Raw genomic sequence first — 27,193 nt, 5'->3', positions numbered from 1 at the left:
GCCCCCCAGCGCGGTTCTCAGCCAGGTCCGGGCTGGGAGTTTAAGTCCAGCCCAGCAGCCAGCAATAAACCAGTTTTCTGCTCACTGAGCTCAACCCGTTTGGTTGTGTGTTCTTTCAGTAGCAGGGTCGTTGCCGCTACAATTGGTGACCCCGACTGGTTCAAACGTCTTTGAACCCAACATGAGCGAACCTGGGATCAGTGCTATAGCCGTCAAGCTGCCTGACTTCTGCGTTCAGGAGCCAGAGACCTGGTTCGCCCATGCGGAGGCCCAGATTCACCTCTGGCAGATTTCGTCCGACACGACCAAATTCTACCATGTGGTCGCCGCCCTGGACCTGGCCACCGCCAAACGTGTGCTGCAACTCGTTCAGCACTCGCCCGCTGAAGACAAATACGGGACCCATCAAGCGAGTGCTCACTGGATCCCTCGGACTATCCAGGCGTCAGCATGCCGCTCGGATGCTGCACCTTGACGCCTTGGGAGACAGGTCCCCGGTGGAGCTGATGGACGAGATGCTCATGCCACCCGACAGCCGCATTGGGGTAGAATAGGCAATTTTACAGTCAGGTATTCTGGCCACCTGAAAGCGGCTAATGTTTCAGGCCAAACCCTTCATCAAGACAGAGAACTCAGAGGGTACAAAGCTGCTATTATGAGGATAGAATGGAAAGGTTGGGTCGCGTTAGTAGGGGATTGGTGAACCAGAAAGGGGGAAGGTCGAATTACCCCTGTCCAACCTATCCAAACCTGTCCTCGTACTTCAGATTTATCGTCAGAGTACATATATGACATCACATACAACCCTGAGATTCTTTTTCCTGTGGGCGAGGAAAATGGCCACTTATTGGTGGTGCAAAAATTTGTACACAACATACACATTTAAAGAAATGTAAACAACTGACTGTGCAATACATAGAAGAAAAATAAATAAAGTGCAGAAGTAAGAGTCCCTAAATGAGTACATGATTGAGTCCCTGATTGAGTTTGTGGTTGAAGAATCTGATGGTGGAGGGGTAGCAGTCATTCCTGAATTGGTGTGAGTCTTGTGGCACTTAAACCTCTTTCTTGATGGCATCAACGAGAACAGAGCATGTGCTGGGTGATGTGGATCCTTAATGATTGCTCCTGCTCTTCGACAGTAAAGTTCCCTGTAGATGTTCTCGATGGTGCGGAGGGTTTTGCCTGTGACGTCCTAGACTTTGTCCACTACCTTTTGCAGTGCTTTACACTCAGGGATCTTGGTGTCCCCCTACCAGACCATGATGCAGCCGGTCAGCACACTTTCCATCAGATATCAGTAGGAATTTGCCCAGTTTCTGATGTCATACCAAATGACCGCAAACTCCTAAGGAAGTAGAGGCACTGACATGCTTACTAGTGTGATGAGTCCAGGAAAGATAGTGACTCCCAGAACTTAAAGTTGCTCATGCTCTCCACCTCTGATCCCCGAATAATCAATGATTGTGTACCTTTGGTTTTCCCTTCCTGAAGTCAACAATCAGCTCCTTGGTTTTAGTGATATTGAGTGTGAGATTGATGTTGGTCCACCATTCAGCCAAGTTTTGAATCTCCCTCCTGTACACTGACTCATCACCCCTTTTTATACAACCCACGACCATGACATCATCAGCAAGTTTGTAACAAACTTGCTATCTCCCCTCGACACTCTCAGTCTTGTGGAAAGGTTCCAGGCCAAAACGTGGAAAATTCTTTTTCATTCCACTGACGCCTTTTGTCCTGTCGACTTCCTCCGGCAGATTGCGTTTTGCTCCAGATTCCAGTATCTGCAATCTCTAATTTGGCCCAAAATGATCTTTCATCACTATTTTGGAGTTAATTCAGGTGTGTAGAACGTCATGATAAAGAGAACATAGAACAATAGGGCACAGTACACGCTTTCCAGCCCTCAATATTGTGCTGACCCAGATATTCCTTTCTTAAAAAAAAGTACTAAACCCTCCAGATTCCGTAACCCTCTATTTTTATTTCATAATGTATCTGTCTCAGAGTCTCTTTAAATGCCCCCAATGATTCAGCCTCCACCACCATCCCCGGCAAGGCATTCCAGGCACCCACAACTCTGTGCAAAAAAACTTACCCCTGATGTCTCCCCTAAACTTCCCTCCATTAACTTTGTACTTATGTCTTCTGATTTTTGCTGATCCTGCCCTGGGAAACAGGAGCTGGCTGCCCACCCTATCTATGCCTCTCATAATCTTGTACACCTCTAACAAGTCTCCTCTCATCCTTCTTCGTTTCAAGGAGAAAAGTCCCAGCTCTGCTAACCTTGCCTCATAAATCTTGTTTCCCAATCCAGGCAACATCCTGGTAAATCTTCTCTGCACCCTCTCCATAGCTTCCACATCCTTCCTATAATGAGGTGACCAGAACTGAACAATACTCTGGGTGGTAGAGTTGCAACATGACCTCTCTACTCCTGAATTCAATTCCCCATTAATGAATCCCAGCATGCCATAGGCCCTCTTAACTATCAACCTGTGCAACCAACTTGAGGGATGTATTGATTTGAACCCCAAGGTCCATCTGCTCATCTACACTCTTAAGTAACTGATCATTTACACTGTACTCAGCCTTCTTGCTTGTCCTTCCAAAATGCATCACCTCAGACTTATCTGGATTGAAATCCATCTGCCACTTTTCTGCACAACTCTGCATCCTGTCGACATCCTCTTGTAACCTTTGACAACCTTCAGCCCCATCGACAATTTCTCCAACCTCATGTCATCCACAAATTTAGTGACCCATCCTTCTCCTTCTTCATCCAGGTCATAAAGAGCAGGGGTTCCAGAGTATATCCTTGCAACACTCCACTAGCCACCGACCTCCAGGCAGAATATTTTCCTTCCACTACTATTCTCTGCATTATTCCTGAAAGCCAATTTTTTCATCCACAGAGCCAAGGTTCCACTAATCCTATGCCTGATGACTCCGATGCCTGATGACTTTCTGGATGAGTCTCTTGTGGGGTCCTTCTCAAATGGCTTGCTAAAATCCAAGTAGATCACGTACTGCCCTACTGTCAACAATTTCCTTTGTTATCTCCTCAAAAAGCTCAATTAGACTCATGAAGCATGGCCTTCCCTTCACAAAGCCATACTGACTATCCTTGAGTAGACTGTACTTCTCCAAATGCTCATAGATCCTATCCTTAAGAATCCTCTCCATAAGTTTGTACACCACTGACATAAGACTCACTGGTCTATAATTCCCAGGATTCTCCCTATTACGGTTTGTAAACAAGGAGTCTACATTTGCCATTCTCCAATCCTCTGGCACCTCTGTTATGGGCAAAGAGGATTCAAAGATCATAGCTACTGCCCCAGCTATCTCTTCTCTCACTTTCCACAGCAACCTGGGTATATTGCATCCAACCCTAGGGGTTATCTATCTTGATGTTCTTCAGAAGATCCAACACTTCCACTTCCTTAATCTCCACATTGCCCAGCACACAGACCTGTTCAATTTCAACCTCACCATGATCAAGTCCTTTTTTCTTGTGAATACTGATTTGTGAATATTAATTTAGGACCTCCCCAACCTCCACTGTCTCCAGGCACATGTTGGCTCCTTTATCCTTTTGCAGCCCCACCTTCATTCTCATCATCCTTCTGTTCTTCACATTTGCATAGAGCGCCTTGGGGTTCTCCTTAATTCTACATGCCAAAGCCTTCTCATACCCCTTTTGAGCTCTCTTAAGTCCTTTCTTAAGCTCCTTCCTGTTTCCTGCTTCCTATATCTAACATATGCTTCCTTCTTCCTCTTGACTAGTTGCCTTACCTGTTTTGTCAGCCATGGTTCCCTTTTCCCACCATCTTTTCCTGGTCTCATTGGGACAAACCTATCTTAAATCTTGCACAGGTGGTTCTGAAACTTCCTCCATATAACTTCTGTGCTTTCACCCTTAAACATTTGTTTCCAATTTATTCTCGCTAGTTCCTGCCTCATCCCTTCATAATTAATCCTTCCCCAGTGAAGCACTTCCCCAGTTTCAATGTTTTTATTCTTTTCCATAGCTATGTTGAAGCTAAGGGAGTTGTGGTCACTCTCACCAAAATGCTCCCCCACCAAGAGGTCTGCCTCCTGACCAGGTTCATTCCCCAGAACCAGATCCAGTGTGACCTCTCCTCTCGTCAGTCGGTCCACATATTGTATCAGGAATCCTTCTTGTCCACACCTGACAAATTCAGCCCCATCTCTCCCTCCTGTAGTCAGTAGGTGTCAGTCAATATTAGGGAAGTTGAAATCACCCATAACTACAACCTTGTATTTCCCACACAACTCCAAAATCTGCCTGCTTATCGAGGGCTATGTTTTTCTATACATATTTTCTAAACATTCTATTGATTAAATATGTGATCATTGTGAATTTGCATAAATCTTTAAGAGTTTTAACTTGTTATGAGGTCACAAAATATTTAATTTAAAAAAAAAATTGGTGTATGAGATCCCACAATATTTTCTGAGCATCATTATCTTGGGTGAGGATGTGGAGTGATGAATTGCCCTGTACTCATGAATCTTTTACTGGCTTGTAAAGGAATATTGTTCAGCACATGCTAATGGAAAAGAAATTCTGAAAGAAAATCTGCATGATTAGAATTGGGGAATGTGAACAGAGGCTAATTGATCATATTAATGGAATGAAGACAATGTTTCACGGTGCTGAAGATGAAATATTTAAAGTTGCACAAAGCAACTTATTAATATCCTAATTTCAAGGTTATTTAAATGCTTTGTTATTTAAATTATGGATAGAGAAATCTGTTTATTGAAAAGTCTTCGATACTTCAACGTGGCCCATAAGTGAAAACAAAAAGACGACTATACATCACCACTGTGATAATAAATCTCAGTGAAAAGTAGCGTTAGGAATCGAACAATCGGAATTTCATTATTTGAGCAAAACCATTGCTGAGTTCCCTTGTTTCATTACATTGAAATACTGTATGTTCAGCAATATAGAAAATTAACTATTAATTATCTGTGAACAATTACACTTCAATTTGATAACAATTGGCTTGATTTAAAAACTAGACAAATATACGTAACCTGGGATGCACTTGTTCCCACTTACCAATGACTTTAACAAAATATGCATCAGCATCAAAATTATTTCGCAAAGCATGTATGGTGAATTCGGACTTTTCCTTATTTTCATTTAATACAAGCACATCCAAGATGCCCTGCCAATAAAAATGAAAAAAAAATGTAAAACAAATTGTACCTTGTTACACATTTGAAGCATTTTCTAATTAATGACAAATATTTCGTGAACTATTAATAGTTTACAAAAGTGCAACATGATATCTACACAAATTCAGTTAAACATACAAACTGCTGACAGTGGTATTTTCCCGGGGAGGGGGGAGGGGCGTCTTAATTTCCATCAGTTATTACTTTAATATTCCATTGGATCTTTGAGGGCAGTTTCTTTCAGATCAGCAGCAAGAATAGAATTTTGGGCCACTGTATAGAATTGTATGCCTACTTCAATCCCCACCCCATTCACATGCTGAAATGTCTGTCCATTGTCTCATGCACAGATTGAAACCAACCACAAATTGGATGAACAACACCTTGTATTCCATCTGGGTGTCCTCCAACTAGATAGCATTAACATCGATTTCTCCGGTTTCCATTAGCCCTCCCCTCCGTCTCTCCCCTTCCCTTATCCCAATTTCTCCTTTCCTCTAGCTGTCTCTTTCTTTCCCTCTATCTCCTTTCCTCCAGCTTTGCATTCAGTCACCCCCTCCCCCAATCAATTCTCACCTCTCCTCCTTTCCAATCATTGCCTTTTGTCTGTTGCCCTGTGCTCCCCACCACTCCCCTCCCCTGCCCTTTCCTCCTTTCTCCCCCAACCTTTTTATTGAGGCCTGTTTCTGCTCATACCTTGAAGAAGGGCTCAGGCTTTAAACATTGGTTATATAGCTTTACCTCCCATGGGCGCTGCAAAATCTGCTGAGCTCCTCCAGCATTTCTGTCTTTTTACTACAATCACAGCGTCCGCAGACTTCTGCGTTTCACACAAAATTATCATGGATATTATTTTGGGTTAAAATACACTTCAGTGATCAAAATATTGTTATCAAAGCCATGCTGGTTTTTATACAGAGACTGGCTGGTTATATATATCATTTGTAAGATGACAGAAACAATCTTAAATAATGAAAAGAACAGAAGTGATAAAGTGTTTCACAGCTTCATGGCTACAGGTTATAAAAATGACATCAATAAACAATGGACAAGATGTCTAATTGCTATTTAACCTACCCACAAAACAATCTCATTATGTATTGTCGAAATTTAAAATGTTCTTTTCTCACAACTTTAGGCTTAATTTTCACCAATTTTCGCTCACAGACCAAAAATTAATCATCTTAAGCATTTTATTAAAATTCAGATCTCAATAGCACTGTACATTTAAAAGTTAGTATCAATTTACACTATTTATTAATAGTTATAAAAGTCAGGAATGTTCTCACTCACATGGCTATTATTGACGACAGCCAAAACTTCTAAATTAAGCTTTGAAGGGAGCTTCATAAGCAAGAAAAAAAAACTTAAGCCTGAAACATCAATTGTTTTGCTTTCGTAATGTATTCTGACTGACACATTTTCAGGGTTAGTTATTTTTTTCCCTCGTCAACAATGTTTCTAATTTATTCATCTGCAATTTTCTGAATTAAGCTTTGTAAAAATTTCTTCTGCAAATTATCTTCCCTTTCTCCCATCAACTACTTAGCTAAATCAATGAATACAAAATAAGCAAGGTTACCCTACTGCCAGGAAAATAAGATTAAAATGTTTAAGATTTACAAATTTAGAGGGATCTACTGACATCAAAATAAATATGACAAGGAATGATCAATTTCCCTATTACTCTCCTCAAACTTCCACTGATGATGGATAATCATAATAAAGAATCCAGTTAAATGGAAATATGTGGTATTTTTTTTTCAAATATTATCACTTTCAATTAAATAGCCTCAGAGCATGCAATTGAAACGCAATTGGAGCCAAAAGCAATTCTGATTTTACCAGTAACCAAATTTATGTATTTCCACAATTATCAGTAGATAACACTCAGTAGCTTGATGTTTTTTTTCCATTTTATTTTACAACACAGGCCAAGAATGCAAAAAAAAAAGCATGTTTCAGATATTGAAGCTGAATACTTTCTACCCTGAAGAAATCATTACTATATGTGGATATGATGTATGAACCATGTAAAATACCCAAACCAAGCATTTGTGGAAACTTAATTTAGAATTCAATATCATTCAAAATAGCAAAAGGGCACAGCATATATACGAGCACAGTGATGAACTTACGTCTTCATAAATGTCAAAGAAGGTCGCCACAACAGCATTTTTGATATGGTTTAAATCGGACAATTCCCAGAGGACTCTGAACATTCGGCCTACTGGCTTGCAGCTTGCCTCACTGCATGGAACATTTTCCAATAGAAAAGCTAGTTTGTTGCTGTGAAAAGAGTATGATCTTTAGAGTTTTATTAAAGACAAAGCAAAATTTTTAATGAACTGTAGAATTTGAAGGGGAAGTTTAACCTTTGGTGAGTAAATTATGCATTATTTAATCAGCTGTGTATTTAAAATGAAACTCACCTGATTTTTCTTTCTATTGAAATTGACAGAACAAAATCAGTTCCTCCAATTTTATCTAATTTACACCAGACTAATGCATTCCATTCATTTTTGTATCAGTTAAACTATCTGATAACAGAAGTAAACAGTGATTCATGAGTTAAATCCCTTCTCAGAAGAGAATGAGCAACTGAACTGTGTGATACTGTATATTTTCTTCATTCCTGTCAGAAACCAAATGCACTCCCAGTGACCTTTTTAGCTTTGTTGAATTTGAGGAGGCTTTCTGTTGCAGGTTCATGCCATTTAGGATTTAAGTTTAGATTGCTCCAACTGTTTCATACATAACCCCAGAACAATAAAATAATTGACAATGTTAGCCTGAGCTGGAGATGAATACAGTTCTAGACATAATATGTTACCCAAAAGACTGTATTGTTAATAAATCATGTATGTGGATTCAAACATGAAAATAAAAATAATTGAAATCTTACAATTATTTCCATTGGTATATGTACTTTTTTTTGTATTATCTGTCTATTAAAACTGCCGAGAACTGGCTGAAAGCCTAATGGATCAGGTATGTATTTCTACATCAAGTATTGGTCCTGTTGAATAATATTTTGAAATAATAGGTGATAAAAGTGACATTTTAATTTCAGAAATTGTTGGAAAGTTTGATGGTAACTTTATCAGTCTAATACTTTTAAAAAATTTATCATTTTGTTCTTTTACTTTCAAATTAGCAAAATTTTAAAAAAAGGAAGACCAAAAGCTACTATGTCATTTTACACTTATGAGCTTGTTTACAACCTCAAACCCTATTTCAGAGATAACAAACCATCTGTTCCTAATCACCAAAGCTTTCAAAATGTAAATGCATTCCTAAAGAAGGATTACAGGTTACTTATTACTTCCTTTCAGATAAACAGAGCTCCTCCAAAGTCTGTAAATTTACTAAAAGAAAAATCAAAATTGATATTCCAGCCATCCTTAACTTTAATAATTTATTTTTGTCAGGATTGATCAGTTTACATCATGATGAAGATGTGGCAAAATATCTCATCTCAAATGAGCAGATCGCAGGGAGGAGATCCTACCCTCTTAATTGCTTCTAAAACACATTTTGGAGGGACTAAGTATAATCACACACCATCTGGCTTTTTCAATTCTGTCAGTGATAAATTCAAGGTACAGGATGATGTCACACAGTACACCTAATAATTAAAGTGTTTGAGCTGTAATTACAAACACTGTTATTAACCCTTCATAAACACCCAATGGCCATAAAGCCAGTTCAGAATTTGTTAGAAATGCAACAATCTAATTTACAGAATGCCGATACCTAGTAATTTATTTCAAGCAAAATTGAGCTAAAATCTATTGGGGTATTTGGCCAGCATCCTACCTATCCAAATTTAAATTTGACATTAAACAGCAAAACGTAATTTTCTTAAAATAACAAAAAATAGCTTAGATTACAGAAACTAATACAAAGCACGTATTGGAAGAATATTTTAATCAACTTCTTTATTTCACATACAAGTAATTTGCCAAAATGGGAAGTATGAGAACTGTACTTCACACATTACAATATGCTGCAAGTAAACGCTGGTAACCTGGGACAATTCACACATTTCTCTTCCTTAATTTGTTAGCAATCAAGTGTTATTTTTCAGAAGACATCATGTCCGTAGTTGAGACTTTGACAAATTCAGAACTGAGTGTGGAAATTTAAAATACTTAAGATATTAAGAGATTCATTTGGAAATAGTTGAAACAATGTAAAATTTTAATTTATTGTGGTTCTTTCACCTGAACTATGACAAAGGAGGCTCAATGTTCAAATCATCAGCGTGAAACATTCATGTAACTGTAACAGTGTTAGGATTTGCACATATTTTTTAAATATAAAATAAAAGCTTTTCTCAAATAACCCAAATATCAATGTGCTGCTGTTTAGTCTTAGATTTAAATCTTCATGAATAGCACCTGGAAAGAATCCTATTTTTGTCTCATCTGTGATAATAAATGAACTTATGAAGTAAAACATAACGGAGACAGCCTTTTCTTAGGTGTTGGCATTTCTCGCGTCAATTTCATGTTAAAAAGGTATTGATATATTTGCAAAGACGCTAAACCTTTAAGGCTGAGGTAGAAAGTGCTGGGATTGGAGAGAGAAGCGAGCATTATTTTAATGAGTTTGGTACCTTCCAAAGTTACCAACTCGTTTTAAAAAAATTGCAATTATTCATATAAATACCATTACGATAAAGCCCAATTGGCCCAATCATTCCAATTGATGACCACACGTGGTCTGAATCCAAAGCGATTGTGTATTATATCCCTTCAATTCCTTTCCATATACAACATTCATAAATTTAATCAAAAGGTTGCTTTAGATTTTTTGAATTTCATTTTATAAACACACATCTGTTCCTCCAAGTTCCTTCAAAGACCGGAAACTGTGCATCACTCATCTTTACATTATTCTATGTATTATTATTAAAAAATAAAATCAAATGTAACATGTCACACTTGTAGGCAAGGAATTCCATCTTCCAGATATTCCATTAGCAAAACCTTCTCACATATTATTCAAGTTTATTTATGATCTATTTTACTTTTGGAGCAATCTGGAAAAAATTGACAATACTCTTTCTGGACTAAATAATTTATGTACATTGTAACAAAAATGGTTCCAATCAGATCACTGTGGAGAATTATTGCCAATTTGCATTTATGTGAAAAACATGCTTCCTCTGCTATAATCAAGCTACTTTAATTACTCTTCCTACACCTATATACAGTAAAAATCCCTGTAACCCAGCCTCAAGTAAACAGGCAAAAAAAAAAAATCACAGAAAATAAATAGGTATAAAATACAGGTTTTAAAATTGGCGCCCCCTTGTGGTTAATTCGTCCACCACGTAACTTGCAATCTCAAGCAACCAGAAAATTCACTTATCCGGCATCTCTACCAATCGCCATAGGTACTGGATGCCAGGGGTTTTACTATATGTATTTTATTTCAATGAAAATCACAATTGACTCAGCAAAACATTTTAAAGAATAAACTACCTATAAGCCCAAATCCACTTCAGTAATCAGAGATTTTGGAAATCCAATTCCTCATTATTTTCATAAGGACATCTTCGTCCGACACTTTGTATTATATTATTATTCCTTGTCAATTCGAACAGATTATTCTTCCTCCAGCATCATCCTCCAGTTCATGCCAGCATTCCTTTTGTGTCCATTGTGTTAATTCAACTTGATTGTTTTCTGCCTTCCAACACTATCAAAACCCATTGTCCTCTTTCACCTACTATTTAGGCTGACATTTCTTTTTCCAATATCCTTTCAATAACACCACAATCATTGCACCTCAAATAATTACTTTTAGCCTCTCTTCCACCAAAATAAATCATTCGTGTGTGTTCCATTTAACCAAACATCATTTCCAGCTATTGTCTTCATCAATCATTCTTCTTGGTTTCCCAAAGTAACTCCCCAAATTCTTTCCCAACATATTCTCTCAAAGCTATTCATATTTTTGTACTGCTGTGACTGGGATTTAAAATCTTAAAAGGAAATCCTATTTTGCCAGAAATTCTCATATATAATATAGAGTATAAATAGACCACGTAGGTCGAGGATTTTATTTTTTTGAGTAAATGAATGGTGATGAAAAATTTGAAGCAAATATAGCTAGTCCTATTTAATAGACAAATTAGAGCAGAAAAAATTCATAAGCAATGCATCTTTGAGATCTGTATGACTCTGAGGCTTTAAAGCTTTGTTTTTAAGAACACAAAAAAGAGCCAAGATCTAATGGATTATTAAGACACGTAATTTCTTTTGATATTTGTGAACACCAGAAAAAGTTGCAATCTTTAACAGCTAATATTTGTGAGAAATTAGTATATTCCTGCTCAAGAACTCAACTCCTTCTTCACTGACAAATTGACACCAAGAAAGCCTGGTCCTCCTGGTCCTCATTAGTTTTACTACACTAAGTTTGCTTGTGGCAAGAAGGTTGAATGACTTGATCCAGATAACTGAAATCATGCAAAAACAGCTAACCAGTTCTCAGCTATGATTATTTGACACACTGCAACTCACCAGTTCTCAGCTATGATTATTTGACACACTGCAACTCACCAGTTCTCAGCTATGATTATTTGACACACTGCAATGATTCCTGGGGAGAAAAATCTTTGCTTCAATCTGTTTCCTTGATGTGCTTCCTATCCTGGCACAGATGCAGCTGTGATTTGTGATACAAACTGCACTATTTGTAGCTCAGCGCCTTGCAAGACATTGTGTCTATGAATCCAACAAATACATTAAAATCACATACAATTTTAAATCATGTAAAGCAGAAGGTAGCAGCAACTATATATTTTTTGTGGATGTTATATTATTTAACTGTGATGTATCTGGATCTATTAACAAGCAGAAAACAGAACTCTCAAGTCTATTCAGTGTTGCGACTAAAACCTAATGGAAAGCAATAATGTAACTGCTTACAAGATTTTTTGTCATTTTGTTTTGCACCTCAGATTCCATTTCCTTTTCCTGCGGGTGAGGCAGAATTACCACTTATTGGTAGTGCAAAAAAACTGACTTAACATATACAACAAGAAATATTAATAAACTAACTGTGCAACCCAGAGAGAAAGAAAAAAATCAATAAAGTGCAAAAATAAGAGTCCTTAAATAAGTTCCTGTTTGAGTTTGTTGTTGAGAAGTCTGATGGTGGAGGAGTAGGAGCTGTTCTTGAACCTGGTGGTGTGGGTGTTTTGGCACCTATACTTCTTTCCTGATGGTAGTCGCGAAATCAGAGCATTTGCTGGCTGATGTGGATGCCTGATGATCGCAGCTGCTCTCCAACGGCAGCATTCCCTGTAGATGTTCTCGATCGTGGGGAGAGTTTTATCCATGATGTCTTGGGTGGTGTCCACTGCCTTTTGCAGGGCTTTTCACTCGGGGGCATTGGTGTCCCCATACCAGATCATATGCAGCCAGTCAGCACACTTTCTACAAGACATCTGTAGAAATTTGCCAGGGTTTATGACGTAATGCCAAACCTCTGCAAACTCCTGAGAAAGTAGAAGCGCTGAGGTGCTTTCTTCACAATGCAATTGGTGTGTTGGGTCCAGGTAAGGACGTCTGAGATAGTGACTCCCAAGAACTTAAATTCCTGATACCTCCAATGATCACTGGATTTCTCTGTTTTCCCCTTCCTGAAGTCAGCAATCAATTCCTTGGTTTTGGTGCAAGGTTGTTGTTGGTGCATCATTCAGCCAAGTTTTCAATCTACCTCCTGTCTGCTGATTCATCCCTTTTATACAACCTCGGACCACGGTATCATCGGCGAACTTGCAGATAGTATCGATGTCTTTCCGATCCACACAGTTGTACTGTAGGTATAAAGTGAGTCGAGCAAGGGGCTAAGAACATCTGACACACTGTTTAAAGATAACGTTTGTGCTGATAAGCTCATGGTTTGTTAACTTGGATGGCCTCATCTTAATTATGTCAGTGCATGTTCAAAACTCAGTCAACTCTGGTATCAATACCTCCAGAATAAGAACCAGAATTTATTGTCTTGAACAAGTCATGAAATTCAGTGTTTTGCGGCAGCATCTGTCTTGGGTAAACTTATACCTCTCATTTTGTTCATTTTAGATTGGTCACAGTGTTTTAGCTACCGAAAGAAAATAGGCACACACACCGAGAGCAGTTCAGTTTATACAAATGTTTATTACTAATTCAAAAGCTGATTTCACACTACAATATGCAAGCCCTTCCCAACTATACTTATCAACGCTTGGACTGGTCCCAACTGCCGAAGCGAGGCAACAACTGCACACTTGTAGTAGGTTGTCAGGGCGCTGGTAGCAGCTTCTCCACCTCCCCCGACCGGGACGTTGCTCGGACTCTGGCTGTTCTTCCTTCTTGACAAGGGGTGTTCCCACCCCTCGGAGAGTCTAAACTTCAGCAGCAGGACCACAGACTTTTATACCCCAAAAACAATTAATCATGCACCCACTCCCTCTAACATTTGTCAGTCAAAATCAAAGCTGAGCATACTATTCTACAATTTAGAAGATTAATTATTATGGAGCAGGATGCTATGATATCCTGGTTTATCTCGTAGATACAAGGACTCATTAAAACTTCTTGAGCAAGACAGGTTGTGACCAATACGTCAATTTCAGAGTGTCGTATTTGACAACTGCTTTCCCTGGGCCTCACGGTGGAATTCCATTTCAAAGTGTATCTTCAGATAAGTCCCCATGGCTGAGTTTAATTACATCTGCTAGTTCTGAAAGTAAGGTGACCTGCGTGTGGACCCAGTGTCGTCAGTTCCACATAAGCAAAAAGCATCTGAGTACATGGTTTTAATCCTCCATTACATTCCACCCCTTGGTCACAATCTGTCATTTGCGAGGCCTAACCAGTATTTGAGTACAGAGGGAGCGAAAAAAGAGAAATCAAAACAACAATTACAAAGATAAGCAATGACGCGAGCAACCAACGGAGGATATTGTGGCCCACTCCCCCAAATGTAGCAGTTAGCCATGAGAAAGGATTCCAACCAAGGCTCAAATTATCCTTGTTGGCCACAATACCCAGATACTGGAGCTCACGAACAGATTTTGAAACATGCTGAACAATAACATATTTATATAAGCTGCACTTGAGGCTGGTGACCGAGGACTTCCTTGGTGTAATGCATCGGACCGTGTTTCCCACTGGGAACTCCCTTGGAACGTCCTCGACATTACAAATCCAATTGCTGGCATCAAAGCAGCTGTTAAGCCAGATCACCAGGAGTGTAAAATGGAGAACCTGGAACAAAGAAGCCTGACACATGTCACTCACGATACCAAAAGCGTTCAGTGTTTAAACAGACTAAATCATCCTGTCCCTCAATAGCTACCCACCGAGTGTTAACCTGGGCAGGTGTCACTATTTCCCCTTTTACAGGAGGGCCACTACCTGGTGGTGCCACCCATACCTTTTGTCCAACATTCTCTAGTTCGGGGATGGGGGGCAATGACTGTTATTCCTCTGGAATAGGCTGTAATTCAGGAGCGTGAAGAAGTCGGTAGAAAGGTGTACCTCCTTTTAAAGGGCGATGATTCAAATTGTCGACTGCCTGCTGCAGCACATGGCACCATCCCTTCTGGGTCCCCAGTGATGTTAACAAATGAATTTGTTCCTTCAGTAAGCCGTTCATTTGTTCAACTAACCCGGCAGCCTGCGGGTAATAAGGAATATGGTGGACCCATAAAATACCGTTGTCATTTGCCCAATCACAGATTGCTTTCCCGGAGAAGTGCGAGCCATTATCAGAGTGAATCTCCTCTGGAACATCATAACGATAAATCAAATGGTTTTGTCCTTGGATAGTGCTAGCTTGGTCAGCCGTCTTGGTGGGAAAAGTAAAAACCAGGCCCGAAAAGGTGTCAACCATTACTAGGACGTAATATTTACCCATGCAGTCTAGCATGGGGCCTATGTAATCAATTTGCCAGACCGCAGCTGAGTGAGCACCCCGTTTTATTCGGCCATGCGGACCAGGTGGTACGGTATGGAACTTCACAAGCTGACATTCTGGGCATGTACATATGACCATGCGGACATCATCCTTATGGATGGATAAAGCATGTGTACGGGACCACATAGCTGATCCCTTCTCCCCCAAATGACCACTCTGTTCATGTGCCCATCGAGCCAGGGGGACGGTATCAGCACAGCTGATAGTGGCAAGCTGATCTGCTACTGCATTATGTTGAGCCATGTTAGTCGCCATATTGGTATGGGCATCAACGTGATAAACGGTTATCTCACGATGGTGGGAAGCATCCCACAACAGCTGCCACAACTCTTTGCCCCATACTGGGCGGTCATGTATCATCCAGTTGTTCTTTTGCAAATCAGGCATCCATACCACAAGTCCATTAGCCAAAGCCCAGGAATCAGTAAACAGGCGAAGAGGGTGATCATGGGGATCTAGTGGTAAAGTGACTGCCTTCAACTCAGCATACTGACTGGAGCCACCATCCCCCTCCTCCGATAACTGAGTTCCTGACCTAGGATGGTAAGCCACCTGTTCGTGTATGCGGCCCACCCCTTCAGGCCCTCTGGTCGCACGACTCTGAATATACCACTTCCATTTAACAATAGAAGACTGCTGAGCCCGCCGGATCTTTAGATTAGCATCATTAGCCAGGACCCAATTCATTATAGGAAGTGCAGGTCGCAATTGAGCATCTGCATCACCTGTCATTCTTTCAGTCTCTAGCAGGGCCCAGTAACAGGCTAGTAACTGTTGTTCAAAAACAGAATAACGAGTGGCAGCCTCAGGCATGGTACGTGACCAGAATCCTAGTGGGACTCGGCGACCCTCTTGTTTCTGCCAGAGGCTCCAGGAGGCCACATCATCAATATAATGGTGAATTGAGAGGGAAGGCGATACTGGAAGGTGGGTGAAGGTATACTGGCGCCCCTTCCAGGTAAAGGCGAACTGATCCTGTGAGTCCTCAGCTATAAGAATACTGAAGAAGGCCTTAGCGAGATCAATGACAGCATACCATGTTCCTGAGTTCCCAGTAGCAATGTTTTCAATAAGAGTGACAATGTCCGGAACTGCTGAAGCAAGTGGTGGGGCATGTTTGTTCAAAAAACGATAATCAACTGTCATTCTCCAGGAGCCGTCCAGCTTCTGGACCGGCCAAACAGGGCTATTGAAGGGCGACGTTGCAGGCCTCACTACCCCTTCTTCTTTCAAAGCATCAATGGTGGCGGTAATCTCCTCCTGCCCTCCAGGGAGGCGATATTGCGGAATGCATACAGGTTTTGAGGGGGGTGGCACCACCACGAGATCCCACTTGGCCTGACCCACCACTAATCTTTTTGTAATAGTCCGAATTCCGAATGCAAACCCCCCTTGGCTAGTATTAAGGGCTGTACCGGCCAACATATTAATACCCAGAATACACTCGTCAGTGGCAGCTACCAACGCATGTAACCATATGGGGGAAGGGCCATCACCCACCGTGGCACGGACTTTTATTTCCTTTGCCAGGGTGATTGCCCCTCCCATTCCTTCTATTCGAAATGTGGGTCCGTTCCAGAGGTCGGGGTTACCAGGAATCACCGAGTGCTCTGCACCGGTGTCAACCAAAGCCAAGTATTGGCGATCATTACCCCCACCCCAGTGAATTGTTAATGGTATGTAGGGCCGCGGATCCCCGTGTGTGCGCCGTGTCTCGATGGAATAGACACGGGAATCCTGCCCACACCTTCAGGCTTCAGAAGGGTTCGGGGGTTTCCAGGACCACATGCTATTGTTATCCTTAAGAGCCTGTTTAACCCATTGTTGTACCTCATCACGGGTAACTGGGGCAGGAGAAGCTGACTCGATAGAAGCAGCAGTGGGAGCAGAAGGCACAGCTGGGCCGGGAGGACCCAGCATCTGGGGATGATGTTCCCCTGCCTTCCTCTTATAAAGGGCATACAAGACTGCAGTAGGTTTCCCATCAATATCACTTTTAGGTACGCCTAACTTTAACAAAGTTAGAAAAAGCTCTTTTCTGGTCAGTCCATTATTAACAGCAGCCCCTCTCCTTTCATCCTGTCTGTCTGCTTGGACAGTCCGCTGCCTTACGGGGCGGGCTTGAACAGCGGAGGGAGAGGGGAGTATGCCAGGCACATGCCGGGGGGTATCTGCATTATTACCATTATCATCATACCAGATATTCCCGTCCCAATCATCAATTACATCAGGATCATTGCCATTCCTTATCATGGCACGAATACGGTGTGGATCAGGTTCTACCCCTTGCTTTTCCTTATTCGCACAGAGCTGTTGCCGGAGTTTAATATTACGGCAAATTGTTTGAACATGCTTATCCTCCCATTCTTTGGCTCGATCCTGACTGGTGCTAACAATTTCGCTCATCATCGAGCAGCGCTGTCGCAGAGTCTCTACTTCCTCCTCTAGTTGTTTTCTCTTATGTTCAGACTTTACCTGCTGCTGAACTAATTCAACTTCACGCTGAACGGAGTGGCGTAAGGCTGTGGCCAGCAGCCAAAAACCGTCTGTCAGCGTCCCCCGTTTTTTTGGAAATTTACTTTCTCGGAGGAGAGTGGCAACCCGCTCTCCCAGAGGCACACTTAAGGGTTCTAACCTTTCATCCCAACTGATGGGTGGTCCCAACAAAGACAGGGTATTAGCCAGCATGCCAAACCCATCATCTTTGGAAGTCCATCCCGGAATCAAAAACTGCTCAGGGCTCACCTCTTTCTTTCGGCGAAACATCTTGAGACCAACCCTGCTCGCAGCGCCAATTGTCTTGGGTAAACTTATACCTCTCATTTTGTTCATTTTAGATTGGTCACAGTGTTTTAGCTACCGAAAGAAAATAGGCACACACACCGAGAGCAGTTCAGTTTATACAAATGTTTATTACTAATTCAAAAGCTGATTTCACACTACAATATGCAAGCCCTTCCCAACTATACTTATCAACGCTTGGACTGGTCCCAACTGCCGAAGCGAGGCAACAACTGCACACTTGTAGTAGGTTGTCAGGGCGCTGGTAGCAGCTTCTCCACCTCCCCCGACCGGGACGTTGCTCGGACTCTGGCTGTTCTTCCTTCTTGACAAGGGGTGTTCCCACCCCTCGGAGAGTCTAAACTTCAGCAGCAGGACCACAGACTTTTATACCCCAAAAACAATTAATCATGCACCCACTCCCTCTAACATTTGTCAGTCAAAATCAAAGCTGAGCATACTATTCTACAATTTAGAAGATTAATTATTATGGAGCAGGATGCTATGATATCCTGGTTTATCTCGTAGATACAAGGACTCATTAAAACTTCTTGAGCAAGACAGGTTGTGACCAATACGTCAATTTCAGAGTGTCGTATTTGACAACTGCTTTCCCTGGGCCTCACGGTGGAATTCCATTTCAAAGTGTATCTTCAGATAAGTCCCCATGGCTGAGTTTAATTACATCTGCTAGTTCTGAAAGTAAGGTGACCTGCGTGTGGACCCAGTGTCGTCAGTTCCACATAAGCAAAAAGCATCTGAGTACATGGTTTTAATCCTCCATTACAGCATCTTAGTGAAAATGTTCATATTATAACCATCTAAAAAAAAAGGTAAAAATAATAGTCCATGAAAAGTCAGCCAGTGTCTTTGGTTGATTGATTATTCAGGAATCTGATGGCAGTGGGGAAGAAGCTGTCCTTATGCCATTGAGTGCTCATCTTTAGGCTCCTGTACCTTCTTCCCAATGGTAGCAGAGTGAAGAGGGCATGGCCTGGGTGGAGGGGGTCTCTGAGAACAGAGGCTGCTTTTTTAAGACACTGCCTAACGTAGATGACCTTGATGGAATGAAGTCTGGTGCCTGTGATGTTGCATGCCGAGTTAACAAACCTCCGGAATGTATTCTTGTTCTGAGATTTGGTGCCTCCATTCCAGCCATAATGCTCTTCATGGTATACCCGTAGAAGTGTACAAGTCTTTGGTGACATACCGAATCTCCTCAGACACCTCCAAAAGCATAGCCACTGGCAAGCCTTCTTTGTGATTGCATCAACATGGAGACTCTCCCAGGAATTTGATGTTCTTGACACCCAGGAATTTGAAGTTCCTGATCCTCTCCACTACTGGGCCCTTGATGAGGACTGGGTTGTGTTGCTCTGACTGCCTCCTGAAGACCACAATCATCTCCTTGGTTTTGAGCACAAGGTTGTGTAGCGTGTCGAATGACTCAAAGACTTGTTGACTCAAACCAAGGCTTTTATTACCAAAAGACTGGAGCGTAGTACATCAAGGTTGACCAGTCCAAATGGACCTGGATCTGGTTAGGTGCAGCTCTTTATGACCTGGCCAGTAGGTGTGGCTACAGCTCTCAGCCAATCATTATCTCTATATGCAAATATACACAAATATATACAGTGGTGATAGGATCTCATACTATCACAGGTTGTTGTCATTACACCATTCAATAAGCTGCTCTATCTCCCTCCTGTACGCTTCCTCATTGCAGTTTGGAATTCTGCCAACAACTGGTGTCATCAGCAAACTTGTAGGTGGCATTGGAATTGTGCCTGGCCACACAATCCTGGGTGTATAACAAGTAGAGCAGCGAGCTCAGCACATATCCTGTGCAGTGTTGATAATTAGAGGAGACATTGTTTCCAATTCGTATTGACAGAAAGGTGCACAGAGGCCTAGAGTTTGTAGCTTCTTGACCAACACTGAGGGAATAATGGTGTTGAAGGCCGAGCTGTAGTCGAGGAAGAGCAGCATATGTATGAATTGCTGTTTTCAAGGTGATCTAGAGCTGAGTGGAGAGCCAGTGATAATGCATCAGCGTGGAGTGATTGTGACGATAGGCGAATTGCAGTGAGTCCAAATCTTTGCTTAGTTACATGTTAATTCTGACCATAATCAGCATCTCAAAACATTTAATTGCAGTAGAAGTTAGTGGTACTGGATGGTAGTTGTTGAGGCAGCTCACATTGTTCTTCTCGAGTACTGGGATGATTGATGCCCTCTTGACCAGGTAAGAACCTATGACTACCACAATGACAGGTTGTGGGACTTCAATCAGGCCAACCTGAAGAAGACTCAGGTCAGTGCCTGACGCCTTGCGAGGGTCCACCCTCTTGAATGATGTTCTGACGTCACCCTCAGAGACAGATATCACAGGGTCCTCAGCCTTTTTAGGAATTCTAGTCGGAACTGTTTGGTTCTTCTCAAAGCAGGCATAGAAGGTGTTCAGCTCATCGGGAAGTGAAGCATCACAGCCATCTATAGTGTTCGCCCTTGCTTTGAAGGCTGTAATGGTCTGCACTCCCTGCCACTGATAGTGTGTATCTGTCTCTGTCTCTACCTTACTCAAGAATTGCCACTTTGCTTCAGAGATGGCCTTCCATAGGTCGTACCTGGACTTCTTGTAGAGATCTGGATCCCCGGCCTTAAACTTTGTTCTCACCCTCAGCAGGTTGGGAATCCTCTGATTCATCCAGGGATTCTGGTTGGGGAACACCCTGTATTTGCGTCTGGGCACACACTCGTCCATGCAGGTTTAATGAAGTCGGTGACACTTGTTGCATATTCATCCAAGTCTATGGATGTTCCAGTCCACCAATTCAAAGCAGTCCTGCAGATGTTCCTACGCCTCCCTTGACCATCCTTTTGCCGTCTTCATCACTGGTACTGCAATCTTCAGTCTTTGCTTGTACGCAGGTAGCAAAAGTACAGCCAGGTGATCAGACTTGCCGAAGTGCGATCGTGGTATGGCTCGGTGTGTGTTCTTCATGGTGGTGTAGCAGTGGTTGAGCATGTTGGTTCCCCTGGTCTTGCAATGTGATGTGCCGGTGGTAGTTTGTCAGAGTCTTCTTCAGGTTGGCCTGATTGAAGACTCACACAATAATCCGGAAAGCATCAGGATGTGCTATTTCATGGCTGTTAATCACAGGGCTCAGTCCCTCCAGTGTCAGCCTGATGTTAGCCCGGAGAGGAATGTACACTGCAAGCAGAGTGATGTCGGTGAACTCCCTCAGCAGGTAGAATGGGCGACACTTGACCACCAGATATTCCAGGTCTAGGTTGGGGTTGGTGGGGAGGGGGGGGTGGGGGGGGGGGGAAGCAGGGCTGGGACATGACTGGTACGTCTATGCACCACGATGAATTGATGATGACTCAAACACCACCTCACCTTGTTTTCTAGTCACCGGTGTTCAGTCAGTGGGATGGAGGGTGTAACCCTTGGGCTGCAGTGCCATGTCCGGAATGTCTGCATTTAACCATGGTGGACAATTCAAGTTCTTTTTGAAATTTGATTGCACTATTGCTGGTGTCCTTTGCTTTGTTGATCTGCTTTTAGCCCTGATCTCTCACCTTTAATCTTTCTATTATGGATGATCCTACCAGGAGAACATACCATCTGATGATGTCAGTTTAAGGGGCAGCAGTGCATGTAAACCATCTCCTCATAAATACAGTCAAGATTAGCACTGCTGGACATTAGCCAAAAAAGCAGCTGGCATTTTCCTGCATTGTTGCCAGCAAAGACAGCATTATTTTCCATTCTATGATGAGTTGCTACCTTATAATGCATTGTATTAAGGACATGCCAAAACTACTGTGGGAGAAGGAGTTCCTGGCTTTATTCAGCAACCATGGTGAGATATATCACAGTCAAAATAGTGTGCAATGCTCTCCTGTTGTTCTTGTCTTTTTATGTGATGGACACAGATATTTTAGGAGATGCTATTAAAATAGTTTTAGTGAGAAATCACAGTACATTTTGTGGGAGGCACACTGTTGACATAATGTACCATTGGTGGTGGGAGTGAATACTTTGGCTGGTTAGAGTGCTTGTTAGTACTTGGAGGATGATAGTAGAGATTGAGGTCTTTAAATCTTGAAAAATTAGAGGAAGGAGGCAGAGATTTGTTGTCATTTTTATGCTCATAAATGTACACATCTTCAGTAAAAAAATCTTTAATTACCATATATTTCACCTTATAAGTCGAGTCATTAAACCCTTCAAAAAGCACTCAAAAATCAGGCTTGACATACACCAGATACAAAAATTAGACCTTAAATTTAACTCAAAAAACCTCTCGATGTAGATTCAGAAAATAGGATGACTCTAGAAACATATCCCCACTGCCACACGCCGGCATAACCCAACCAGACATTCTACAATTGTAGAGCCCGAGGTTGCCGCTCCTGCCCGGGAGCTTGAGGTCGCTGCTCCTGCCAGGGAGCTCGAGGTCGTGACTCCTGCTCAGTAGCTGAGGTCGCCGCTACCGTTGTGAGCTCGAGGCCACCGCTCCCACCCGGGGGAGCAGATTATTAGCTGTGGTTCCTGCACTTGGGCAGCGAGGCGACTTCTTTGATGCGGACAGCACCGCACCCGAGGTTGAGAATGGAGTCGCCGTCGCCGACACCGGCTGCAGCTGACGCTGAAGACTTGGACTCAGCTCCGTTTGGCATCTTCCCTCTGGCACGTTCCTTGCAGAAAATTGGAGTGGGGGTGGGTGTTGGCTTATATGCCCAATATATGATAAAACCATGAAAATTAGGCTGAAATGGGGATCCGACTTATCTGAAGGTAGACTTGTATGCCAAAAAATACAGGTACATCTAGCATTACTATATGTACCTCTGATCATGATTAGTTGTTTTGTGGGTGTGGTGACCCCAGCACTGAAGGGCAGTTTAAATGAGCCAGTCGAATGATCTGGATTAAATGGCACTGTCATTCAGGAAGAATTTGGCATTCAGGAAGAATATGGCATAACTTTGCTGTTTGCTGATGCATTGGGTCAAAATGCATCACATCTTAGTCAATCTGCCACTGAGAAAGGGATACACAAGTCAACGCATTCATCTTATTGCAGTTATTTTCTCTCTTCTGATCAATAAAATTAATTGAGTGCATATTGACATCAGTAATCCAAGCAATTTACTTTTTTTTCCTTTTTTCCTCCTTCACACTAGCTGTAAAATTTATAGCACATAATGATTCAAAAAAAAAATCAATATACAATAGCTCCTGACATTTTAATTACACTTGTACAATTACCCAAAAAGAAATTTGTGATAACCACTCCATGCATTATAGTCCGCATCAGCAATTAAAATGTAGAACCAGTTATAATGTGTTACCATGGTAATCAATATTTCATTGTTATAATGTAAAACAATTAGTTTTTTTTAAAAACATTGCTTTGAAAGAATTCATTTCACCAGATTTACTGCTATTCTGTAAGGGAATTAGTTTACATTAACTCAGATGATTAGGTACTCTAGAAACATTATAACACTAAATTATCTTAAAATTTCCTTATTTCTTAATGAAAACTACACCATTAGATATTTTAAAAAATTAATAAATTAATTTGAATATATTTCAAGATTCCTTTATTGTCATATAATAAAGACAGTGCAATATTACAGGAAATTTGCTTTAGTCTGCTGAAAGGCATGAACGAATGTCTTAACACTCAGATTAATTTGGAAATTATTGATGTTTGTGTTTGTCATGAGGTAGCCCTAGCAGACAAGCTAAAGGAGAATCCTAAAAAGATCCTACTGGTATTAAGTGCAAATGGATAACTCAGGAGTTAATAGGACCCCTTAGGATCAATGTGCTCATCTATGTATGGTACCAAAGGATATGTGCAATGTCTTAAATTAATACTTCTCAACTATATTTATAGTGGAAAAGGTCAGGAAGCCAAGGAATTGTGGGAAATAAATAGCAAAGTCTTGGATGATATCCAAATTACAAATGAGGAGGTGAAAGCAATCTTAAAACATACCAAGCTGGATGAATCCCCAGGGCCTGACTAATGTCTTAAGTATTGTGGAAAGCTTGGAAAGAAATTGCTGGGGCTCTGGCAGAGATATTTGTATCATCATTAGCCACAACTGAGGCACTAGAACACCATACAGTGGCTAATATTGTATTTTTCATTAAGATGGACTGCAAGAATAGCCAGGCTGGTGAGGCTGACATCTGGAGGAGATTCTTAGGGACAGGACCGACCAGCATTTAGATAGGCAAGGACTGATTTGGACAGCGAACATCTTTTGCTCAGGGTGGCAATGGTCAATACCAGAAGATATTCTCTGCATTGGTGAAAGTAGAATTTAAGCTTATGGGCTAAGAGGATTGAAGAGTTAGATTAATTGCAGAGTAGGCTTATATAGGTCGGTTCAGCATTGTGGGGTAAAGGGCCCATAAACTGTTTATTCTGTATAATGTTGATGATAATGCAGTTGACAGGTAAGTAAGTTTAAAAATAACATCAAAACTGGTGGTATAGTCACAGTAGACAAAATGCATGGATATAGATTCACTATAGGATCTAAATTAATTGAGGAAGTGGGCCAAGGAATGACAGATAGAATTTAATTCCGATAAATGCGAGGTAATGCATTTTGGCAAATCAAACCAGGGTAGGAGTAATGCAGTAAATGGTAGGGCCTTGGAGTGCTGTGGATCAGAGAGACATAGGGGTACAGGTTCCCTATAAGTGGTGACACACGTGGATAGGGTGCTGAAGGTGGCGCTAGTACATTTGGTTTTATTGGTATAGGAGCTGGGATGCTATATTAGAACTGAACAAGACATTGGAGAGACTACACAGAGTATTGTTTGCACTTCAGACTCCTGCATCTGGTCAGGGCTGGGAGACCGAACACCATCGGCCCTCATGGATGAAATGCTGGCGCTGGTGGAAGATCACAAGCCCTGTTTCTTGTTCCGCCAGATCTTCCTGGAGCAGATGCCCGAGGATATTCAGCTCCTGCTGGCGGATGAAGACTTCAGTGATCCACAGCGAGTCACGGCCTGAGCAGACATCCTCTGGCGCACCGAGAGAGAACGAAGCTGCCCTCAGCCAGGTCACCCGTCCAGGAGCCAGCCGGTCACAACACTCCCCCCCTCCCCCCCCAAAGCACAAGCCAGAGGAGCACCACACCACTTGGTGCCTCTATCATCAACACTCTATCATCAACAAGCTCGCAAGTGCAGTCAACCCTGTACCTACCAGGGAAACTACTCAGCCAGCCGCTGCTGGCCATGCGAACAGCCTCCTGCATGTGACCGATGGACACTGGAGCAGAACTGAGCATCTTGCCCCTGACCACCCTGGAGACCCACACACGACCTTGTGGTCCCACCTTGCGGGCAGCCAACAGTTTCGCCGTCAAAACTTTCAGCACCCTCAGGGCGCAGATCCAGATTGGGAAAGATAAATTCCGCTGGAAGTTCCTGCTGGCCTCAGTGGGTACCACGCTCTTCGGGGTCGACTTCCTCAGGGCACATGGCCTGCTGGTAAACGTGAAGGGCAGAAGACTAGTTAATGTCCACATGTTCCACTCGGTCCGCCACGATGCCACAGACGCTTGCAAGCCCGAAATAGTCGCCATCACCACCCCCAGGGACGAGTATTCCAGCGTACTCAACGAGTTCTCCTCCATCCTGCAGCCGCAGTTCACCGCCACCTTGCCCCAGCACGGGATCTACCACCATAACTCTAAGCAAGGCCCCCCGCTGCACGCCAAGGCTCGAAAACTTCCGCCTGAGAAGCTGCATTTAGCCAAGGAGTTCTTTCGCTTGCAGGAGTTGGGTATCGTCCGCTGCTCTGACAACCCCTGGGCATTCCCTCTTCACATGGTCCTCAAATCTTCCGGAGGCTGGCGACCCTGTGGGGATTATCGATGCCTGAACGACGCCACTACGCCTGGCAGGTACCAAATCCCTCACATCCAGGACCTTACAGCCAACCTCCATGGCGCCCAGGTCTTCTCGAAAGTCAACCCTTGCGCAAGAATTCGACTTAAAAACACGGTCCAGACTTTCCAGCGCCTCATGGATGTAATGGGCAGGGACCTGGACTTTGTGTTTGTATACCTCGATGACATCTTGATCGCTAGTTGCGACCACGAGGAGCACAAGGCCCATCTCCGCTCCAAGTTTTCCCACCTGGTGGAATTCGGCCTCACAGTCAACGTGGCCAAATGCCAGTTCAGCAAGCAGACGTTGTAATTCCTGGGACAAACCATCTCGGCAGCATGAGCCGCCCTAGCACCAGAAAAAGTCGCAGCCGTACTGCAGTTCCCCAAACCCACCACCCTCAAGGCCCTGCAAGAATTCGTAGGTATGGTGAACTTTTATCATCATTTCATCCCTGGCGCCGCCCGCATCATGTGGCCACTGTTCTCATTGATCGCCGCTAAAGACAAAGTTCTGGTTTGGTCTGAAGAGGCAGAGGCCACTTTCGCGGCCACAAAGGATGCACTGATTAGTGCCACCTTATTAGTTCATCCGCACCTGGAGGCACACACTGCACTCTCAGTAGATGCCTCAGCCACAGCTGTTGGGGGCATACTCGAGCAGTGGCTCAACGGACAGTGGCGTCCGCTGGCCTTCTTTAGCAGGCACCTTCGACCGCCGGAGCTCAAGTACAGTGCCTTCGACTGGGAACTCCTGGCACTATACCTAGTCATCCGGTACTTCCTGGAGGGCATTCCATTCACTGTGTTAACTGACCACAAGCCTCTCATGCAGGCCCTCGCGATGGCCAAGGTTCCGTGGTCGGCCCGCCAGCCACGCCAACTTTCCTATGTGTCGGAGTTCACCACTGACATCTAGCACAGGGCAGGTAGAGACAATGTTGTGGCGGACGCGCTTTCCCAAGCGCCAATCAACAACCTCGTCCCTGGCCTCAACTGCACCCAACTGGCGCAGGCGCAGAGGGAAGATGCGGAAATGCAAGTCCTTCATACCGCCATTTCGGGGCTCCACCTCCAGGACTTTCAGTTGTCGAACAGCCTGGACATGCTGCTCTGCGACGTCTCCACCAGATCACCATGCCTAGTAGTCCCGCTGCAGTGGAGATCGCAGGCCTTCAACATGGTGAAGGCATCAGTGCAAATGGTGGTGGAGCGGTTCGTGTGGCACGGGCTCAAGAAGGTGGTAGCTGAGATGGCGAGGAGCTACACT

General features: G+C 42.8%; 1 protein-coding gene across 4 annotated transcripts in view; it reads right to left on the bottom strand.

Annotated features, from left to right (window-relative positions):
* itfg1 (integrin alpha FG-GAP repeat containing 1) overlaps window positions 1-27,193 on the bottom strand; it is a 145,527-nt gene that overhangs the window by 67,063 nt on the left and 51,271 nt on the right. For all 4 annotated transcript variants that reach the window (XM_069901675.1, XM_069901677.1, XM_069901678.1 and 1 more), the window contains 2 exons: window positions 7,356-7,506; window positions 5,099-5,207 (listed from right to left, as the gene is read on the bottom strand). In XM_069901675.1, the coding sequence (XP_069757776.1) occupies window positions 5,099-5,207; window positions 7,356-7,506 (260 nt within the window). The remainder of the gene's footprint in view (window positions 1-5,098; window positions 5,208-7,355; window positions 7,507-27,193) is intronic.

The sequence above is a fragment of the Narcine bancroftii genome, chromosome 10, assembly GCF_036971445.1.
Source record: "Narcine bancroftii isolate sNarBan1 chromosome 10, sNarBan1.hap1, whole genome shotgun sequence".
NCBI lineage: Eukaryota > Metazoa > Chordata > Chondrichthyes > Torpediniformes > Narcinidae > Narcine > Narcine bancroftii.
This window is presented reverse-complemented; position numbering and strand designations above follow the sequence as displayed.